At 44.2% G+C, this 22,426-nt stretch overlaps 1 protein-coding gene across 3 annotated transcripts in view; it reads right to left on the reverse strand.

The window, feature by feature from the left end:
• Positions 1 to 21,080, reverse strand: part of MB21D2 (Mab-21 domain containing 2) — a 52,655-nt gene extending 31,575 nt beyond the window's left edge. For 2 of the 3 annotated variants that reach the window (XR_007378901.1, XM_048955179.1), the window contains exon 1: positions 20,677 to 21,080. Coding sequence is in view for 1 of the 3 variants with exons in the window: in XM_048955179.1 (XP_048811136.1) it covers positions 20,677 to 20,887 (211 nt within the window). In the remaining 2 variants the exon portion in view is untranslated. Of the gene's footprint in view, positions 1 to 7,534; positions 7,721 to 20,676 lie in introns of those variants that run through there. The other variant, XM_048955180.1, reaches the window with a different exon arrangement.
• Positions 21,081 to 22,426: the final 1,346 nt, after the last annotated feature.

Consider the following 22,426-nt stretch of genomic DNA (forward strand, 5'->3'; position numbering starts at 1 on the left):
TTGGCATTTTTGGCATGCTATTTAGCAGACAGCTTTTATTCCGGATAAGATACTTAGAAGGACAGAGGGGACACCTACTATTTATGCATGTACCTGCTGACACAACAGGAAGTCTCTGAGGCTGCAGATGTGTGTGACCTCATGTCTTACTTAAAAGAATAGGCCCAGGCTGAACTTAAAAGCACAACACATTCTGCCAGGAGCCGGGCCACTTAAACCCATTAGAGCAGCCCTCACTGTGACTAAGAGGCACAGTGAGATTAAACAGGAGTGGGGGAGAGGCAGGAAGGTCACAGCCATGTGCTTACGGCCATGAGATTTTAGGCACTGTCATAAGAAGAGCAAAGTTCAGACAGGAGGTACACATGCTTGGAGTCCAGGTGAGAAGATAGCTTTTCCAGCAGGACTCCCATTCAGCTTGCTGCAGCCCAGAGCATGGTTGTAAGCTGGTAGCAGGATTCCTCCAGGAGAGCAGAGGGCAGCATCTGGGTCAGCACAGTGGAGGCATGGCTCTGAGGCACAGGGACAGCATAGCTCCCACAGAGATCTGCCTCCTCTCTCAAAGGAGAAAGGGATTCTGCAGCTCCTGGATTAAAATCCTGGCAGAGTTCAGTGCCAGCTGCTTTTCAATATCCCCTAAAGAAGGTCAACACGATAAAAGCTCACCCCTCCATACCCTACAATCAGCGATTAACAACCACTTGAACAGCAGCAATAAGTTCTCCCTCTCTTCACAGGTTTTATTACCCAGCAAGTCTGTGAGTGGGTTCAAAGGAACAGATGTCTTCATTGTGTGCTCCCCCTCCTTTTGCTCACAGGAAGAGGTGGGACAGGGAGGAATGCATTTCCACCACATTATGCTCTTTGCCTACTGCATCCTTCCACTATTCAATGCTCTCAGCTAGGGAGGGAACCGCAAACTTCTGATACTGGGGCAAGTTGTTCATTGTGCAAACGATTGGAATCTTTCACACTTTGAACACACAGAACAGCCTCTTTATCCAAACGGCACCCACGCCTGCATTTAAAGTTTCTGTGGTGAAAGTAAATAAAAGCCTGACAAATCCACTTTTCTTCATCTCTGCATCCACCCAGACTTGGTGTTTGTGCTAGCTGGGTGATTTTCAACCCACCAAGACACACTTAGCACCAAAGCATGCATGCAGTTATGAGCAGAATACAGGGGACCTCAAAGTGCTCTTAAATGTGGTAGCAGCACAACAGCAAGTTCTTCTGCTTGCACAACCAAAAGGTACAAGAGATGTGACTCACGATTAACAATTTTGCCAGTGAAAGCCCAACAATACGAGCCCAGCCAATATGCCACTCGATGCTGCCTTTTGCTTAGACACAGGTGAAAGTAGGAAAGAGCACTCCTGGCATGAGCCACAGGCATTTTGACAGGATTTTGCTGACAGAGCCTGCCCTTACTGACCTAACCCAGCCAGCAGGCCTCCTGCTTTGAGAGCACCAGCCCCTGCACTCTGAGCTGAAAGAAAATCTGCAGCAGTCCAAGCATGCAATGCTTTGGTCTCTCTCAGTTTAGCAGCAGATGTGCCAACAGCTCTGCATACTTTTGGACTGCTTCACTCAGTGGCATGGCAGATCAGGTTTACAGTCCACAGTTCAAAAGCAAGAAACAGGCAGATACTCTAATCTATAGTAGAAGGAGGTATATGGCTGCAGACAGCTCCAATAGGAAGGCAGAGAGAGGAACCTTTGTGCCACAGTGTAAACAGTTTTCCCCATGGGAACACAGTGACAAGGCAGTGCTTCTCATCTCTGCCCCCTCCTGACTCAGCAGTCACAGAAACCAACCATAGCTCTTCCTTCAGTAAGGGTAGAATGCAGTACAAAATTCAGCAGAAGAGAGAGCTCAAGCTTTTTCTGACTTAGCTCAAAATTCCCCTGATTCATAAGGGGAGATAAACCCCACCACCACCCATACTCATTTCTTCTCTTTGAAGCACCTGTGAGTTGTGCTCTGGTTGCTGGTACCCTATAATCCTTTGCATAAGTGAGACTTCTGACAACCACAGACACAAAGATGTAGACTCCTCATTCTCTGGTGCTAAGATTCACTAGAAATTCCTTCTGTGCATCAGCCCACATCTGGTTCTGTTGTTCAGACTAACTGAACTCTTCCTTCCTACGGGACACAAAACTGCCAGGGTCTGCTCTTTGGGCTGGATGTCCCAAGCACCACTAGTAGGTCCTTGGACTTCACCCATGTATAAAAGTTTAACCTGACTTGGAGATGAAATGGCTCAATTTACAACCTCAACAGCAAAGTCCAAAGAGCCACTTGTTACGATATTGACTGGGCTCTTTCCATTCCCTGCACTTTTCAGTCTACATATAAGCAAGTCCTCAGTGTGCAGTTACACAGGTAGGCTGCCCAGTCTCACCTTTGGCTCACATCTGCATAGAAATCAAGCCCCAAAAACTCTTGTTCCACTGGCTCACTGGAACACTGCCAAGGATGATTGTGAAGGGAAAAAATAGGTGAGCTAATCATACTTCTGTATAAGAAAACTGAATTTTCATCTCAGCAGAAGGTGGAAGGAAACACAGTTGGCCAAGATGTTGATGGCGTTTAACAATAAAGTGAAAAGCTACATGTAGTTTGGACACTGTGTGCATCTCCACATACTGACCAAGCCTACTGAAAGACTTGTCTGCACCCCTCACCCCACTTTTTTCTTAGACCTTCAGTAAATCAGAGGGAACCACTTGGCATGGCAGCAGCTACAGACACAGCCCAGCATTTCACTCCAGTTATTGCTCTTCTCAATCCGACAGCCAGCTAAGAGTTCTGGAATATGTTTTGGCATCACTTCTAGCTGAATCATCTAGTAATATAAACCACATCTGTTCCACACACATGATCAGGAAAGCATCTTTTCTTTAGCAATTTCACAGGAGGAGAAGGTAAAATTGATAGCAGCTTGGCTTGCAGCCCTGAACACACAGCAGACAGAAGGAATCAGCTCATCTAGGCTGCAAAAGGAAAAAAATCAATCTAGTTTATTCTCTGTAATTCACTGACCACAGCTATTGCTTAAGGATGGTGAACAAAACCCTGCAAAGCTCCTCCACAGGAGAATTTCTGGGAACAAACAGGACAAACCCTGAAAGCAGGAGTTTGTGCAGAGATGCAAAGAGGAACAATCAAAAGAAACAGGAATCTCAACAGGTCAATCAGTAGTTAAAACAATCCGATGAAAGTGAAAGCTAACAAATGACTACAAGTGTGGATTACTTAAAACAAAACAGCCATTTATAGCCTAAGGATTTTCTTAAACAAAGATCACAGTTTCCTGTTAATCTCTGTACAGATTTGAGTACTATAGAGTTCTATCCGAAAACAAGAACTCCTATTGATACTGGCACCACAAACTAAAAGCCTCATTTCCATGTGAAACATTAGTTTAAGCAGAGCTGATTACCACTGACCCAATACTTCTGGGATGGCTCTGCTGGATGTGCATCAGATGAAACCATACTGCTGGCTCATCCCCTGCAAAGACCCCATCTGACAGCGTGGATGCTCCTCTGGCTGCAGCACCTGGAGCTGCAAAGATGTCTTGTCAGCCAAACATCCTCCTGGGACGCAAAACTTGGGTAGCAAAGCTAGCTATTGTGTTGTCTTTTCTTTGAAGCCTCACATTTGGAAATGTGGTGTGTACATCACCTGTGGTAAAGTGTATTGCATCTCCTCTCCTCTCAAAGAAAAGGCTGTAAGAGATGGAAGAACTTGAGCTCCCCGCTGAGTGCTAAGTACCACCAGGCACAGTGCATAACTTCAGATCCCTTAGCTCTACAAAAAGCAGATTTAAATTCCTTGTTGCATTGTCACAGAAAGAAAAACAAAAAATAAAATAAATCAAAAAGCCTTGCTCTCTCCCAGGTTTTCTTAAAGAAAAACAGTGAAGAGTTAAGTAAGGCCTGGCTACTGCTTAATTTTTGTCCTTGACAACCTTGGCTGCATGCTTTCAATATTAATGAAGATAAGAACTAGAAACAGAAGAAAAAGCAAGAAAGAACAGGTAGGCAGTGGAATTTCACAGCAATCCATGCCAAGAGATTCAGTCCTATGCTGTACTGTATATGAGAAGTGAGAGATGTACTCAGATTGGTGGTAGTACAGAATTGACACATCTAGAAGCATTTCAGGTTACAAAACCACATTATGAACTGAATAATAATAAATACTAATATATATAGTTACAATACATTCTTTGCTATATCATCAAGTACAACCAAGTCTGTGCTAATAATGAACCTTCCTGCCCCACAGAAGAGACTCCTAGCCTGCCTGCACTTCATCTAACTGACCGTCCTGATGAGCAGCTGAAGAAGCAAGAACACACCTACAGCTGCCAACCTAGATGACTGAAAAACTCTGGATTTGCTCCTTGTTCCAAATAATTTTTTTGAATGTCTGTTGTTCGAGATTCTCCACATAATAGGAGAACCCAACTGTTAAAAATATAGAAATTAAAATGAGCCTCCTCAAAAGCCTCTGAGCTGAATCATCCTCTTTCCAGGAATTAGGAATTGCTATAAGGTATCCTTGACCTGAAAAAAACAGTGGTTTGGAAGAAAGCTAAACAGCAGCAAAGAAAAGGCAGATGACAAGAAGTCTACACGCACATTATATGCTTTGTAACACAGTGCCATGTACATGCCATGAATCACAGTCAGCCAAATGCCTTCATTACTTGGCGCGCATATTTGCATCCAACCAAAGCACATCAATTAGCCATCCTTTCCAAACAGCTAAACACATAATAGTTATTTATGGCTCGAGACATTTTGTTTCAAAATATCCCAATGCAAAATTTGCATCATTGAAGCTAAACAATATGATATTAGTTTGCAAGTAATGCTGCTGGCCTGGGAGATCAGCAGCATTATTACCTTTTTACTATCAGGAAGAAAATACGTTTGTCTTTCACAGAAAACAATCAGCACGGAGTTCGGATGGATGGAGGAAAAGAGGATGAGAGGCAGCATGAAGAGCCAAGCCCTCCCACCATGGGATGGAAATGACTGGTGCTATTTGCAAGCAGCAGAGGATGGAGAAGCAGACCTCTCCTCGGCCTGTGCAGACAGATGCCACCAGGACAGATGCCTGTGCTGTGCCAGTCTGCTGCCTCTGTCAGCCTGTAAACGCAGGTCAGACACTAAAGCACTTCAAAGTAGCCTGAAGTCAAAGTGAGCACCAGGTGTGTACATCCTTAAGGAGTGTTTTCAGCAATTTGTAGGCATGGAAAATACAGAGGTTGGCAAAACAGCTCATAAAAATAAAAGACTATTGAAATATAAAATAAAATGCAAGAGACTGCACTCTGTTAGACACAGTAAGTCCCTCAGGAACTGCGAGATGCTGAGAGATCACTGCAAGTACAGGCTATTTCACCCCCCCTTAGACAGCTAACAGGATCCAGCCCTTCCCACCACTTAAAATTCAATACTGTAAGAGACTGCTGACTCCTATGTACATTGGAAGCAATGGGAGAAGCAAACAAAGCTGCTTTACTTTCCTCTAATCCTTCTCCCTTGTGTGCCTGCACCAGATGGTGCCGAGCTGCAGGTTGGAGGCAAAGAATAAGCCCAGAGGAAACAAAATGGTAATATTAGGTTATAAAACAGCTGACCTTCAAATATGACGTCAGCTCCTGTTTAATTGATGGGACAGGTCCAGACAGACAGACGCATGCACACTGGGATGTCCATACTCAGCACCTTCCTTTCTAATACAGGAAGGAGCCATACGGCAGCTCTGTAACAAGGTCTGTTCAAACTTTACAGGTGTGAAAAGAAGCAGAGAAAAAGAGCCTCCATTTACCTTGATACAGGCAGATATGCTCTAGGAAAGCATCCCTCCCAAAAGGTTGAGTTTAACACCTTGTCCTAGAATCCTCATTCTCTACTTGTCTGCCTCTTCTCCACTGCAAGCATGAGTTAAATAACCTGAGCTATGGAGCACTGATCTTCCTTCCATAAGAGGAAAATTACTAAGCACAAGATACTCTGGTCCAGAGCTTTACTTCCAGCTGCTGTCATTGCAAACACTGCCAGGAACAGTGGTTTTAAGTAATGTACTGAGGACTGAGGATATCCTGCCTTGGTCAGGTACAGTCTCTGGAGAACTGCTGCAGAATACAATAAATTCTGCCTCTTTTGATGTTCTAATCTCAAACATTTTCCATCAGAAGAATGTCATATGATGATTATGTATAGAATCATAGAGGTTGGAAAAGACCACTAAGATCATTTAGCCCATCAATAATGTCCAGCTTTGGGAAAAAGAAAGCAAAACATTAAATAAGCTTGGTGGTGAAAAGGAAGGCCTTGTGTTAGGCAACTGCAACAGAGCAGTGTGAAACTCGTAGGACTGAGAGTCAGCTTTGTTTGGCTCTCTGCTTCCCCTGCAAAGCCATACAACACCTTCCTCTCCTCAGCAAGGATGGCAACCCTTGCCCACCTGCCACAGCTGTCTTCGCAAGTAGCTTAAAAGGGTTTAAAAAAATTAAAAGGTTTGAGAAACAATTAGATTTCATTTCAGTGCTTTTAGAAGAGCACTCCACTTGTGTCACACTGAAGGCAGCAGCCTGCATCACACACAGAGTCACACAATTAAAGCTACACTTCCTCAGCCTCAAAGAAAGCCGTGCTGAGGCTCCCAGCAACAAGGGACAAAGCCACATTTGCGTGCCAACACTGAACAGTTCGGTATTTATGAGACATGAACAAAAATAAAATAGCTTGCTCTAAACAGCTCAATGCTGTAACACTGAATTTCAGCCCCAAAGATGCTTAAATCAGGAAGGGACAAAGGCAAGAGCAAAGCTGCTCAATCACTGTCACAGCTGAGTGCCTGCACACAGGCACCACCACAAACACCTCTGTTACACACTACAGCAGTACCAGGTCTGCAAGGCTCTGCTCTCCAGAGCCTGGAATTTGGCCCAGCCACCCAACTGATCACACACAGGTCCTCCACCAACTTACTGCTGCCTGGTTCTGTGAACAGCCCTGCAACTTCTTGTCCTCAGAAACCAAGGCTTGTCACAAACTGCTGGCAGGGGAAATGCCTTGCTAAGAACTCAGGAATTTTGCACTGAGCTTGGAACTGGGACAGCGGTGATTTAACATCTACCATTAAAAGCAGTTTAAAATTTAATGGTCAGAGCATAATAAATCCTACCCAGACATTTTCAGCTTCCAAGCCAGGCCATCAGCAGGACAGAAATAGCTTTGCTGCAAGGCAACCAAGAACAATTTTAAGTTACAGAGAACAAATGCCATGCATTGTCTCTACCCACGACCTTCTGCAGCACCTTGATGATAAGACACTGGGTCAGGAAAGGAGATACTCAAGCAACCACTATTTGCATGTTAAGTTAGGTTCGAGTCAAGAAATGAGGAAGAAGGCAGACCAACCCTGAACTGCAGTGTGGAAGTAGAGCACTATTCTCTTTGGTGCCAAACAGAATTTTCCTTCAAAATCACAAAGGAGACTCACCTGGGTCAAGTTTACTTCTTACACTGCACTTAGTATCTCAGGTAGCTTGAATCACTGCCTAGTTATCAGGTGTGACACTAAACAGGCCGCAGGTGATTGTGGCTCCATCTTTCCCCAGCATAGTTTCTCCTCTCACATCCTTAGATTACTGCCACTGTAATTCGGAGGCAATACACTGCTGACAACAGCTTCTTCAATATCCCACTCTGCAAAGCTTAAAAATAAAGGGGCTGGGAGGGGTTGTGATGAAGGCAGTGAGGTGAAGCTGTGCTATGCCAGCGAAGGGAAGAAGCCTCTCTGCAGCTTTTTGATGGAGGCTCCTGCTGTTCTAATGGAATCTTATCCAGGGAAAATAAATCTTTAATTGAAGAATGCTACAAACAAGCACAATGGGGCTTTTTTGTGGAAAAACCAACCCTACTGCAGTTTCTAAAGCTTTTGGTTGAACTGAGGGCAGTGGCAGCACCCCCACACCATGCTGAAGTCTGCATTCCTAGAATTCCTTCATGCATGCAGGCATGCCCAGAGAAGGCTGCTGAGTAGCTGAGGGGTTATTAGCTGAGAGTTCAGGTTCAGATCTGCCATGGGACAGAGGTCAGGACTCCTTGTTCCTCCTGGGCTTTTCCTGTGAATGTCTTCAATTATTCTCAGCCTTGCACCCTCAGTGTCCTTTCCCCACCCACTACTGCACTGAGCAATTTTGCATTCCTCCCATTGTTAAAAACCCAAGTAAGTGCTGTAAGGTCTCTAGGGCAGAGGTGCAGGAGGTGCATGCTGCAGCAGTCTCCTGGGAGGTCTCAGGAAAACAGAAGGTTAGTGTTAATGCAGCAGGAATCAACAAGCCCTCTTGTTTCTTACTCCAAAGCGAAGACAAAGGTAGGGTTTGTTCAGCTAGGTGGTACAGCCAAGCCTTGCAAGGGAGGCAGAAAATAATGTGGAAATTTTCTTATTTTGTTTTGGACCTCATCCCTTGAAACGGAGTGCACATGAGAGTATTTCATAGAAAAAAACACCACCAGAAATTGGAAATGCAGAACAAAAATACTTGGAAGTGATCTACACCTGTCCAGTAATACTGCTCTTTTAGAGGGAAAAGGGAAGCAGGAAGAAGGGAAAAAGAGAAAACAAAAATGCAAGACTTTCAGCTTTATTTATCCTAATTTCAAAATGGGAAGGAGTCACTAAATCTTTCAGAGTTTTAGAGCTGAAAAGAAATTGAAACAAACATCTGATTTATGGGTATATTTATTAAAAAAAAAAAATACAGCATACCAGCACTGGAAAGAACAGAGCTGAAAGGCATCAAGGAAGCCTAGCCATAAAGCAATAAAAATGAAAGAAGGCCCCTGAATTCCCCTTGCTTCCAGCAATAAAATACAGCCAACAAATGGAGAAAAGGACCTGCAAAGGTAGAGACTTAATTCCTGTTATTTGGTACTTGTGTTTGCTAGTCAAATCCCACATCCTTTCCTTTCAGCTATCGTATGCAGTATTTAATAGGAACATTTTCAGCCACAGACTCTGAGCTGTATTTTGCAGCTATATTGCTAATAATAAGCTGTTAAAATATCTTGCTCCTTCAGCTTACCAACTCCCTTAAACGCCTTGTGGTAGAAGCCAAGGTGCTGTGTGACCAAGAAATAGATTGTCTTGGAGATCTCTCCACTGACAACAACAGCTCAGTCAGCCACTTTGAGTGATGCCGCCTACCAACTGCATGTTAACTTCAAAGGGAAAATTAGGATATCAGGACTACTGAAAGAAGTCATCACCTGCAAGAAACATGCTGCTCTCCTGTGTGCTTCTAGATGAAGGAAATTCTGTAGCAATATGATAGTTTTGATCTCAGAATGCACCACTACTTCCCTGTGTAATTAGGTCACTAAGAGGCTAACAGTGTTCCTGCCCTTATGGCCATTTATATGAAAGTCATAATTGGTGCTGCTCTTCCGGAATCAGTTTCAGGTCAGACCTGGCATCACTTGTAAAAGAGAAAGTATCCAAATGGTTAGACAAAGAGGCAATGTAGAAGTGCCATCTAGTTATGGCTAAGCTTCAAGGTTTAGAATGAGAGTTACCACCAAGAACTAGGCCTTGTTTTACCAAGACTACTAAATACTTTTCTTCAAAGTAAGCCCCTAGAAGTAGGTTACTCTGTAACCTAATAAAAAAGGATGCTTATTTCCTTGTCCCTTTACTGGGACACTAAGAAGTGATGACATTCTCTCAAATAAGAATTGGAACCAACCCTGCACAGTTCAAAAATGCAGATGTATTGAACTCCCCATCACCAGCACTAGATACACAGACAAAGTGTCAAGGCAGAAAGGAAGCCAAAGGCCAGAGAGACTAGATTGATGCCAACCAAGCATTACTCAATGCTTGGGATTCAGAATGGTGAATGATGGACATAAGGTCTCCAACGTCTCCCATAACACCTTAACTGGCAATAAGCCACCTGCTGGGCTTTATCCTCCCCCTCTAGCAGTTGCTGGATGTAGAGAAACATGGACCAGTGCCCATTCAGAGAGCATCCTAAACTCCCCTTGGCACGTGCTCTGACCACGCAGCACTGTCAGAACTGACGGATGTTTACTCTTTTCCTGAGCTGCTGAGGCCATGAGCACAGAGAGCCACTGGAGATGGTGTTACCCAAGGCCTTACACAGGCACAGAGAGATGCACTAGATGAATCAAAATATTTGCTAACTCAATAGCTTCTGCAACTAATACCCATTAAACATGTCTGCATATTTGCACGGTATTTAGAAGTCTCCTGCATGATTTTCTTAATAGTATCACATGACTTGAGAACAGCCAAATTTTTGTGCAAACAGAGGCATTTGCAAATGCTTAGAATCTTCAGGAAGAAAGATCCAGTGTCTGTACTGAACATTCCTGTCATCAGCTTCAGTTAAGGCTGCAAAACAAAAGCCTTGTCCCAACTGCAATGAAAGGTCCCCCCTGGGCAGCAAGATGAGTGACTCTGCTCAGAGAACATTTGCATCTCAGCTGAATTAGTTAATGTGTGTTGAACACTCTGAAAATTGTGAAGTAGTATATAAATGCCAATGATTCCTATTTATTATTGTTTTGGTGCACAACAGTGGAAAGTAGTGCCATTTACAGACGCAAATTAAGAACAACAGGAGGTCTATCATCATGTTGGGGGTCAGGGGATTTTATTCATTTGTCTCTCCTCACTCCTATAAGAGTCCTTTCTATAGGGTTACTATAATCTCTGCCAAGCCAGGCTGGCCTCAGCCCAGGGCAGATCTGCCAACAAGGGATGAGATCTCCACCTGCAAACCTCAGCAGTATCACTTCTCCACACTGCACTCCAAAGAACTGTCATCAGTGCCCTTGAATACCGGAATGCTTTCACTGAAATTGTTTATTTGGGACAAAGTGAGACAAAAACAAACACATAAAGGCACATACACATTTCCAAGGTACACGCTCAGAGTGACATATACTTGTAGCTTTAATGTCTCCATCTCAGAGGTAAAGTATGCTACGTGCTTACGTAGCACTTATGACATTCCATTCTCAGGATAATTAAAATAACTGTGAAGACAGTCTTCTTTGGTATTACAAGCCTGTCAAAGGGGCTATTTTCAGTATAACGCTTTTTTTTTTCCTGCCTCACTTGAACACATTACACATTCATAAAGTTTAGAGAATACTGAGGAAAACTAGGAGTACAGAGTCAAGCTTTAACAGAGAGCACATAAACTGTATCTGATAGATGCTCGTTCAAATTCTAATAGCCCCTTTTTCCTCAATATTGCACTTAGATGTGCATTACAGTTTGCACACAAGAAAAGAGAAAAAGCTTTTAATTCAAACTGGGCAGCTTGTTCAGATATGCTGCATTTGCAGAGACTTGCACTGCTTTTACTTTCTTCAAGTTAGTGATTGCTTACTCTGTTGCCCTGTCTATGAAATAGAGATTTCAGCAACTTAAGCATGGAGGGCCTAATACCAAGGGGCCAATATCAACACCTGATCTGCCATTCACCACACTGTATGCAACTTTCAAAAGGCAAACCGCAGACACAGAAGGCAACAGATCCCCTGAAGAGTTGTTACAGCAACATTCCCTCCTCTATTTGCAAAGCTGCAAATTGTTTTATGAATACCATTCAACCAGAAGGTTTAAATAAACATCCATTCACTGTCTGGCTGGAGAAGAAGCAAGCTCCAGTGGTTGTGTGGCAGGGTCTGACCACTGCAGAGCAGCTGTGCATCTATCCCCGTGTACAGACCTGCACCCACACTCAAGCTTCAGAATTGCAAAGTAAAAGGTGTATTTAGAATATTTCCTTCTCCTCCCAGGAGGAGCCTTATTTCATTTGAATGTAATCAGCTGGCTCCCTTGTTTGCACTCAACTCCAGATTCCTCAGTACACCCAGCAATGCTGTACAATCACAGTCAAGATTTGCAATGTACAAAAAGAGTTTACACGAATCAGTCACAAAGCACCTACAAGGACCCACAGGCTCCTGCAGAATGTCCTCTAGAACAGGGTCCTGTCATGCCGAGCCAGGGACAGAGATTAGAGTTATCAGCTTTGACACTCAGCAGGAACTTGTCACGAAGGATTAAATCATTATTTCATGAAGTGTCAGCAAGTGCAGCTTTCCTGCTGCTCTACCACTAAGTTATACATTAATTAGTGAGGAACAAAACAAACATGAAGTATCTCCAAGCACCTGTCCTGTGGATCAGGCCCAGCTATTAGCACAGGACTCTTTTCCAAGAGGAGTTCCATTATGTCCCAGATCAGCCACAGCATCACCACGAGACCCATTAAAATGCAAAGTGTAGAAGCCTAAAGGGAAAAGAATAGAAGCTGATTACAGCCTTTGACTTCATATTTTTAATACTTGTGTAATACAATCCCTTCCTCAGAAACTCAGTATTTGATTTTCTAAACAAGGTCATACATGCACCACTGAATAAAAACATCCTTTCTTGAGAGAAGTATGGATCAGCACCCAACAACATGAACAGGAGAGTTGAAATAAGTCATCACAGAATAGACAAAATCTCACAGTCTAACAGTTTTTGCAACAAAGCAAGAACAAACATACCTACTTCTGGATGCAGTTACTGAGAAGTGTTCCTTAGCTACTCAGCAATTCCGGACCAAATTACGTACAAATTCTCACTCCATCAGTGGACAGAAGAAATTCCACCTATGGTAGTGAAGATCTAAGCAGACCAACAATACCTCACACCTAAACTTCTACTTTTCATCTAAATCATGGCCTTAGAAACTTGTCATAGGACAAAAGAAATGATTCTGTCCCCATCTCTTACTGCTACTCAGCAGAATTTCTCTACCTGCTGCCTCCTACTGCTTGTCATTGCCAGACTGTGCCAAGTTACATGAGCATAGACCTTCTATTCTTTAATTTCTCAGAGCATTGGGATTCCTTCAGTATAAAATAAGATTACTTGGTAGAACTGCCTAACTGGGTCAGGCTGTGGTGCCTCTCTAGAAGCAGAGCTGTACTTGATCTCAAAGCCACTACCAGAGCAACACGCAACAGCAACTCTCTGCCTTCACCACTTGAAGACTCTCTGAGGCTCGGCTCTCAAAAACAGGCTTCCATTTCCAGCTGTAGCCTCAGAGTGCTGCAGGGTTAAACCATTCTGAGATAAAAATCAATACCATAGTGCTCCGTATTCACTACCATACCACCTCTCACCACTTTTGAAGCACGGGGAATTCTTCTGGCATTACTGAGGTCCCATCGTGTATCATTAGACACAGAAATAGGCACAGAGCAGTGAGAATTTGAGGACAGCTTAAAATGAAGCATAAGTGTCTAGACTATGTTTAGCACCCAGAACATTTTTCTTAGAGTGAAATCCACTTCTTGTTATACAAGCTGAGACCACGCAGTGCTGTGCAAAAATACATTAACCATTTTCTTAGTAAAATCATACTGTCCAACACAAAATATAATGCATTAGCAGGATTGTTACAACTTACTTAGCATCAAGGATCTTTCAAAAGTCAAATATACTGGGGGGCAAGGGAATTGATCTTAAACAAAATGCTACAGCAGATGGTAATTCCCTTATAACCAAAAAGTCACTGAAATGCTGCTCTGAAAGAATTAAAGAAAGTTTATCTGATGAAAGAGCACGTAATACAGGCACCTGTCTGGTTGGCTGAACTACTAATCCACTCAGCCCAGGACAATTTCTAGCTGCAATAAGAGGAATACAGCAGAGTAGTGGAAATGAAACCATACAGTGGAGTTCTCTCAATAGAAAGAAGAGAAAATCCATAGCAGCAACTGTCAATTGAAACATCTGCTGCTAAAGATTTATTCTGAATGCCTCACAAACCACCTTCCAGTTTCACTGGCTAAGAAAGAAGCCAAATCCTGCATTTTTCTTAGGTAGATGGTAAAACAGGATTGTGCTAGAAGAAGTTACAAAACTTCATTGGATATAAAATTCATAGTAAAGGTGGGGAACCTATGAAATGTTCTGCAGGTTATGATAAAGCTTTACTTCACTTTGAAGAACTCATATCACACTACCAGCGATCAGAACAAGACTTGAAATATCTATCAAATGGCCATTTTTCAGCTTTTATGTCCTTGCTCCCATGCACGTACACTTCTCCTTACTAAAGCAGTGAAATTCAGTAAGTACAACATCCAACACTATTTCCTGCATTAGCTTCCACAATAGGTCATCTCCTTTTCCTAAAGGAAAAAATCACAGACACCTCTTCCTTATTCACAACTCCATCTTGTCTATTGTTTCTTTCATACTCTAGATGGGCAAATCAGAGAAACTCTACATGCTCTTAGGGAATTTTAACTCCTTACTCAGAGGACAGCAGACCAAGCATAACAAGATAACAGAGCAGCAAGATCCCGAGTTGCAGTGAGTGACAATTTACTCAGATACAACAGGAGTGGTACAGAAACAAGGAAAAGAAGCTGCTTAACTTCAGAAGGCATATAAGGCCCTCAGGTAGACAGAGATCTCCAATGAGATCCCCTTGCCTCCACTGCCAGTCCTTAAATGAGGTCTGGGAAGGTACATTGCATGCACTTGAGCTCCCTGGGTTGGGCCTGCCTTCCCACCAGGTGCTCAATCACTGATTCAAGTCATGACTTAGCATTTCTACTACATCAAAAAAAGATGAACAGAAATAATGAGTTTATTTAAGAATAAGGAACTTAGAGTCATAGAATCATAGAATCACAAGGTTGGAAATGACCTATAAGATCTTCTAGTCCAACCATCTCCTCATCACCATTGCCACCACCAGCACTAAACCATATCACGCAGCACGTCATCCAGATGCCTCTTGAACACTGCCAGGGACGGCGACTCCACCACCTCTCTGTGCAGCCATTCCAGTGCCTGACCACTCTCTGAGAGAAATAGTTCTTCCTTATGTCTAAAACTTCATCCATCCCAACTCTGGGCTGCTAAGAAAAATCCAGCTCATATTGTAAAATGTATTTAGTTCTTAAACTTCACTGTAGCAAATAAGCTACAGCTCTTTTTTCCCAAGTTAGCACCCACACAACCCAAGCATTAGATTCATACACTACCATCACCTAGAAATACTTAATGGACTTAGTGGCATATAACTTAGTCTCAAAGAGAGCTGAGAAATTCATGCCCAAACCTGTAGCTGCCAACACAGGGTTTCATGCAGACATTCCATTGTCACCAGGCACTGTTCGTGCTGAAGCAGCCCTGGCAAGTGAAGTCCCATTGACTGGAGGTGGGAGCTATCAAAAAAAACTTGCATAGTGTTGAGATTCCCTTCAAGAAGCCCAGGCAGGACTGAGGATTGATTAATCTTGAGTCTCCCCTAGACTGGATTCTTTCTATAGGCTGCTCTGGGTCCCCAAGTACACATCTGTCATTTAAATCACCAAAGCTAAAATAAAACATGTCCCCCAGCCTTCCTGAGCAGTGTTGTACATGCTTTTATTTAGCTTCACCTACAGTCAGCTGCCTACAAGAAAGTTGAACAACTGGTTTCTAACTAGAATTCATGCAAAGTCATGTGGAATAAAAAAGGAAAAGTCAAAAACCCAACAACTCACGTATCCTGGTTACCATCCTCCACTATAATTATAAAATTGCCCTTAAAGCATAATTGCATAATTGGGCTTGGCAAGCATTCACCCAAATCTTTTACAAATATTTCCACAGACTGAAGGAACAGGCGGTGGGCAGTCTGACAAGCCTGCCATGAGAATTTGTGCCCTTAGGACATGTTCCTTGCTATTGCACTAAATACTTTGCATCACAGCCTAATGTTTCAAAACAGTAGTCGAGCAAGTGAATTACCAGCATCTTAAAACAAATTAAGAGAAACATTTTCAAGCTATTTTCACTGCGCACAGGGAGCAACCCATTTGAACAAAGAGACAGAGGGGTTATAGGCCCTCACTACAAATAAGACATTGAGGCTCTGGAGTGTGCCCAGAGAGGGGCAACAGAGCTGTGAAGGTCTGGAACAAAATGGGGAGCAACTGAGGGAACTGAGATTATTCAGCCTGGAGAAGAGGAGGCGCAGAGGAGACCTTATTGCTTTCTACAACTTTCTGACAGGAAGTTGTGGTGAGGTGGGGATTAGCTTCTTCTCACAGGTGACAGCAATAGGACAAGAGGGAATAGCCCTAAGTTGTGCCAGGGGAGGTTCAGATTGGATATTAGGAAGAATTTCTTCTCAGAAAGAGTGGCAATGCACTGGCACAGGCTGCCCAGGGAGGTGGGGAGTCACTGACTCTGGAGGTGGTCAAGAACCATGGGGATGTGGTACTTAGGGACTTGGTTAAGTGGGCAGTGTTGGTGGTAGGTGGACGGTTGGACTAGATGATCTTAGAAGTCTTTTCCAACCTTTATGATTCTATGGATTCTTTTTAACTAGTAACAGAAAGAATTCAACTTAGGTGAAATTGGTTGACTTCTGATAGTTATAGACAAACAGAAGACATTGATACCTCATGAGGGTCACATTGCCAGCATAGCACCCTGTCCCTTAAAAAATAAAGAAAATACAGCCTCAAATACAAGTGCAGAAACGTGATCTGCAGGGAGAGGGAACCGAACAGAAGCCAGAAATGAAATCTGCAATACAGTATGGCTGTTTTTAACAGCTGTGCATTATGCATTCAGCAGCACAGGGAATGCCAGCAGGGAGCCATTATTAACATAGCCCTCAGTGTGCAGTGTGCTCCTATAACGATTGGCCTCTCTTGAGAAAAGGTGTGCACACACAAAAGACTTAACCCTAGAGAGATCGTTTCAATCTTGTTGCTGTTTCATCAGCTCAGTGCCACAAAAGAAACCAGAGAATTTCTCTGATTTATCATAGACAAGCAGGTCTACAATTCCAACAGTGCATGAAATCTAGTCTACAATAGGAGGTTTCACCATCAAGTTATACCAGGAGGGCAAAGGGAAAAAAACATGTCCCAAAAACTGCTGCGACACAGTCACACTATCAATGTTGTTCTGATACACGGACCTCCAGTACCACAGAGGCCATGAAATACCTCTCTTGTAGAAGACACCACTGAAAAGGAGAATCATAGAGCGGGGAGCCAGGAAATACTCTCAGCAGGCTCACCACTCTCCTCTATCAGGTGCTGATGGGAGCTCACTCTCTATCCTGTCAACAGCTCCAAGTGGCAGCGGGCTGCCAGCCCGCAGCTGAGAGCTGTTATGGGGTGGGCAGCTTTGGTCCCACAGAAGTAGTGTGCAACCACTGAAATGACAGAAAGATACACCAGGGGCCTTCAAAAAGAAACGCCAATTTGTGCCAGCTTGAACCTGTCTTTTCCCTGGCTTGAGGAACAGAGGGCATTGAGAGGAAAGAGAAGGGCACGAAGCTCCCTGAACATCCCTGTTCTGACACCACAGAGGAGTTGTCGTCTCATGGTAGGAAATAAAACACCAGCACAAAGGGCTGGAGAACTGTTCTAGGCAACTGAACACCGCTGTGTGCCCTTAGTAGAAGAAACAGCTCTGTGTGGTCTGTATCTATCCATACCCCCTCACTCTACTCTTCTCAGCTCCTCTCGTTAAGAAGTAAAATGTAAGAGTCAATACCTCTAATAATGTGAGCGGCTGTGAGGCAGCAATAGCACTGGAAATATCAAGACGCTGTTTAATATGCAATGTTCTTGTTCCCAAGAGCATAATGTTTCTTTTCTTTTTTTTTTCCTTCTTTTTTTTAAAGCCTGGAACATCTGTGCTTTACAACACTTTTTTTTTTTTAAGGTGCTGAACAGAAAGGTATTCTTTATTAAATAAGATTCCAGGAGTACTTGTACTGCAGGAACAATGCTCTCAAGATCAGGCACCTCTATAAGGTTTTGCAATATCAGTACTATGCACCACTCATCACAATTGCAGCAAATGCTTTACAAATCCAAATATCATTGGTAGCAACATCATTGTGCGATAAAAATACTCCTTTATCACTCCTTAAGCACAGAAAAAGCAGCCACAGTCAGAATAAGTGACGAGCGCCTTTCACGACTGGCAGACAGAGACTCAGTCTCCCCATCAATCCCAGCCCATCGTGCAGAACACAAGGCTCTCTTTCCTCCACTCCTTTCCTCGTTTAATACAGCCTTCCCCTTTGAGGCTCAGTCATACCTGTGCTGAGAAGGCAATTACCAGGCACAGCTCAGCATGTGCAAGGGAAGTCACCTAGCACTGACACCAAAAGACACCTGTTGTTTCAGTGGAGGGTGTCAGAAAGACCATATGGTCTCAGTGATTAAGTATGGGATGCCCAGGAATTGCCTGCATTCAGAAAATAATTCCCTCACCAGATAGCTAGGTCATATACAGCCCTATTCTGATATGTGGGGCACAAGATTTTGGATGAAGGTATGGCAAGCAGCACCCCTCCCTAATTTTATCATAGCACAGTTCTTGAGATCTCCTATAGTTCTGTCACAAAGAGCCAGCGTAAGACAGAAAAATATAGTTAATATAAAAAGAAAGCAAATGTCTGAGCTAGAGGGCAAGACACAGAGTGCAAACATCAGAGAATCTGTGCAAAGTCTTCTCGCCTATCATTCATCCACAAATTATGCACCAGTGTAATTAAATCAGGAAAGCTACGTTTAATTTTCCCATCATTGCCCGATGAGATAAGAGCAGTACGTATGGGAGGGATCAGGCACAGGGGAAAGAGTTATTTATTAATAAGTTCAATCATTTTTTATTTTAGAGCCTCTCTGGCTAAAAAGAGTCTGATCTACAAGCGCAGCTTCTGTGTCTAAAGCAGACAAGTCAGACACCCCATCTCCATTTCTGTCCTGGGCTTGGTTCTGAGCTCTTGCCTTTTTCTCAGAAGCAAGTTGCATTGCTAACTGTGAGACGTAACTTGGACAGAAATATAGCTACTGCTTAAACCCAGTTTTAGTCCAGACACTTAAAACTAAATGCTCATCTCCCCCCAGTAACATTAATGAACAGCCACATTAATTTATGTTATTTGTAACAGAGTAAGGCTCTCTGTTTTCACGATAGCAAGACCTCAGAGTGCACTTGCAGAAATGCAAGGTACACTACAACCTGTTCTGTCTTTCTTTTATTACCTTTTCCTGCCAGTGAGACAGGAAAACATGCTGTGGTCTCTGACCCCTGCAAAGACAAGCAGTGCTTTAGCAGGACCACATAAAGCCTTCACTACCTACCAGCCACACACTGAGAACTGCTGTTCTCACAGCTCTCTGTCCTTCGCTTCATCTTGTCCAGACCTGCTTCCTCAGCCAGTTATTTAAAACCCTGATTGAAAAATGTATCAGATTATAATAGTGGATGACCTCTACTGAATGGGGTTTTCACTACAAAACATCCTATGGACTTTGTTGCAACCAGTGCTTCACCACATAGCTTTTTTAAAGCAGGAAGGGAAAAATATTTATAACAGCAACTATAAATACACATGCTACTGACTTTTCAACTTGTTGTCCTTGTTCTCAAGCTAAATTTAGTCTGTTGTATCCTGTCCAACCCTTGGTGAAGAAGCAGTACATACACAAAGTTGTGCAAATCCCAAAGCAGGCAACTACCTGAGCACCTTACCAGATAACCAGCTGGATGGGTAGATGCTCACTTAATGAACATGGATATGCTCATGGCTACCGAGAAAGTGTCTATTTCTGGGATGGGATACCCCCATGATACAGAAAATAATTATTATTGCAGGATAATAGCAATTATTATAGGAAGCTCTGTGCTTCCGAATGAGAAAAGTGATGCAGGTTATTCACTGCAGACATCAGGCTTCAAGGGTCTGTGGGTACCTCTGAGCCACAAAGAACCACTCCCTGCCCACACCTGCCAATTAACCACGTTCTTATTTTATACACAGAAATGTTTGGGATACTGAGACACATCTGGCAGACCGATTTAAAGTCCAGCCTGCGCATAACAGAGCATCCTTTTGTACCCCAAGGGCTCTCATTCACATGAGTGATTTCTTAGTCAAAATAAGGTAAATATTTTTCAGGAAATTAACACCTAGAGAATCAGAGTTGTTAGTCATCCCTCTGCTGATCTTAATAAGCCTTAGTCATGCCAGAGCCCAGGTGGTTCCTGCAAGGGCCAGCACCTTTTCTCCCCTCTTTAAGGATCCCTGCCTGCGATGCAAAGTTTCACGCAGATGAGGACTCTCAGCCAAATCCAACTCGCTCCACTCACAGCAAGTTTTGCAACCCAAGCAAGAAACGCAGTTGAGAGGATGCTCCTCTACAAGCAGCGGTCTAATAACCCCCTAAAAAATAAACACGTTAAATAAATCTGCGTTTCCGACATCCTTAATAGTTGGGGTAAAAACAATAAAGGCTCGGGCTCGCTTCGTCCCTAGCCCTGCGGGCTCGCCGTGATTCTCCAACACCAGCCGGCTCTGCGACCCAGCCTTTCCTCTCCGCTTATAAATACACCGCTGTTAAAGGGTAGGTGAGCGGGCGGGGAGAAACGGCGTCCCGGAGGTGAGGCGCTCTCTGCGGCCCTCGGAGCCCCCGCGGCAGGGACACGCTCCGCGGTGCCTCACCGCCCGGAGCCCAGCGCCGAGGTCCCGCCGGCATCGCCCCCGCCCCGCGCGGTCCCTGCCCTACCCAGCATGGAGAAGATGAAGTCTTTCGCCGTGTGGATCTCCAGGGCTCGCTGATCGTCGTACTCCCTCTGATCGTGCTTGGTGAATTCCTGGATGAGTTTATTCAATTCCTCCACCCTGGCTCCCGATCGGAAATCCAGCTCCGGGAAAGGAGGCTTGCTGTTGGTGCCGGCGGACCCTGCTTTGCTGGCGAGAGGCGCCGCCATCTTCATGCAAAAAAAAAAAAAAAAAAAAAAAAAAAAAAAAAAAAAGAGAGAGAAGGAAATAAATTAAAAAAAAAAAAAAGCAATGTTGCAATGGAAGAACGCAAGCCGCAGCGCAGCGGCAAGCCCGGGCGCGGGGCTGCCTGCGGGGCCCGGGAGGCGCGGAGGGCGCCGGGCGCCGCGATCAACAAGCGGCAGCGCTGCTGCGCCCCCGCCCGCGGCACCGCGGAGCCGCCCGCCGCCGCGCTGGGGGCCGGGCCGGGCGGCGCGGGGCCGCCTGCTGCCGGGGGGGCTCGCTGCTCCGCGGCGTCACGGCGGGGCGGGTGCGGAGGCTGCGGGCGCAGCTCCGGCGAAGGATGAACGCCTTCTTTCTTTTCTTTTTTTTTCTTTCATTTTTTTTTTTTATTATTATTTTTTTTAATTTAAATTTCACTGTAAACTTCAACAAAAGCCGTGTCCTGCGAGTGGATTAATAACTGGCTTGCAACTCTGCTCTTCCCGCATGCTCCCGGAGGCATTCTGCTTTTGTTCTCTTTTTGGCTTTGTAAGATGTGTACATATATATGCACATGCACAAATATATATGTATACACTCATACATATATATAAATGAGATAATATTACTGTATGTTCAGGGGTAGCAACCAAGACAAAGTGACCTCACTGCTGCTCTGGTGCCCAACCCTGAAAGCTACACAAAGAGGAGGAGGGGAGGTGGGGTATCAGAAGACCTACAGGTCCCTGTCAAGGAGCCCAGTCTTCCTATCCCCACCCATTCTCCCATTGTCAAGGCAGCATGCTTTTCTTCAGTATGTGTTTTTAATGCCTAATAACTTTTCAGCCTGAAGTGTTTCTCTCCCTTTAGCCTGCTTTTCTGTGCACTGTCCCATCACTGAGCATACATAGCATGATCCATTATTTACCTTAGCGCATCCACTGGAAAGACTCTCTTCCAGCTCAGGAAGCATAAGATACATTGCTAGCCTTCCACAGGGCAATCCAGATGCTGTGGCACTGATGCAAACTGCTTCAATAAGTACTGTCCTCTGAAGTTTCTTGGCAGAAAACAAAGCTTTCAGCTCAGTCCCGATCGAAAGTGAAACGCTTCTACCAAATTAAGGATTGAAGCATTCACAGAAAAAACAGGAAGGTGGAACTAAGCCTGGTGAGAAGCATTCACAGGCTGGTTTCCATGATGCATGGTGAATGCAGATGTAAGCATGCAAGGCTGTGCACAGGGAAGTGGCCTGGTTCTACTGGACTGCTCGTCTTGATCGGGAGTGGACTCAGCACCTCTTGCAGTAGGATCTCCTCTGAAACAAGAATGAAAATCAAGAGTAGATCTGGACCCTGTAACAGAAACCACTGCCTTTCCAAAGGACGACAGGCAATGCCTGTAGCTTTGTCTTGCCCCTGCTCACAGCTTCTCAGGCAGTGATGCACTCATTATCTAGGAAATGATGTCCCCAAGGTAAAGGTAGGAGCGCCTGTGTGCAGGCACATGCCCTCTGCTGGGTACTGAGGCCCTATTGTGCTCAGAGCTGGTCG

The sequence above is a fragment of the Lagopus muta genome, chromosome 9 (assembly GCF_023343835.1).
Source record: "Lagopus muta isolate bLagMut1 chromosome 9, bLagMut1 primary, whole genome shotgun sequence".
Lineage (NCBI taxonomy): Eukaryota > Metazoa > Chordata > Aves > Galliformes > Phasianidae > Lagopus > Lagopus muta.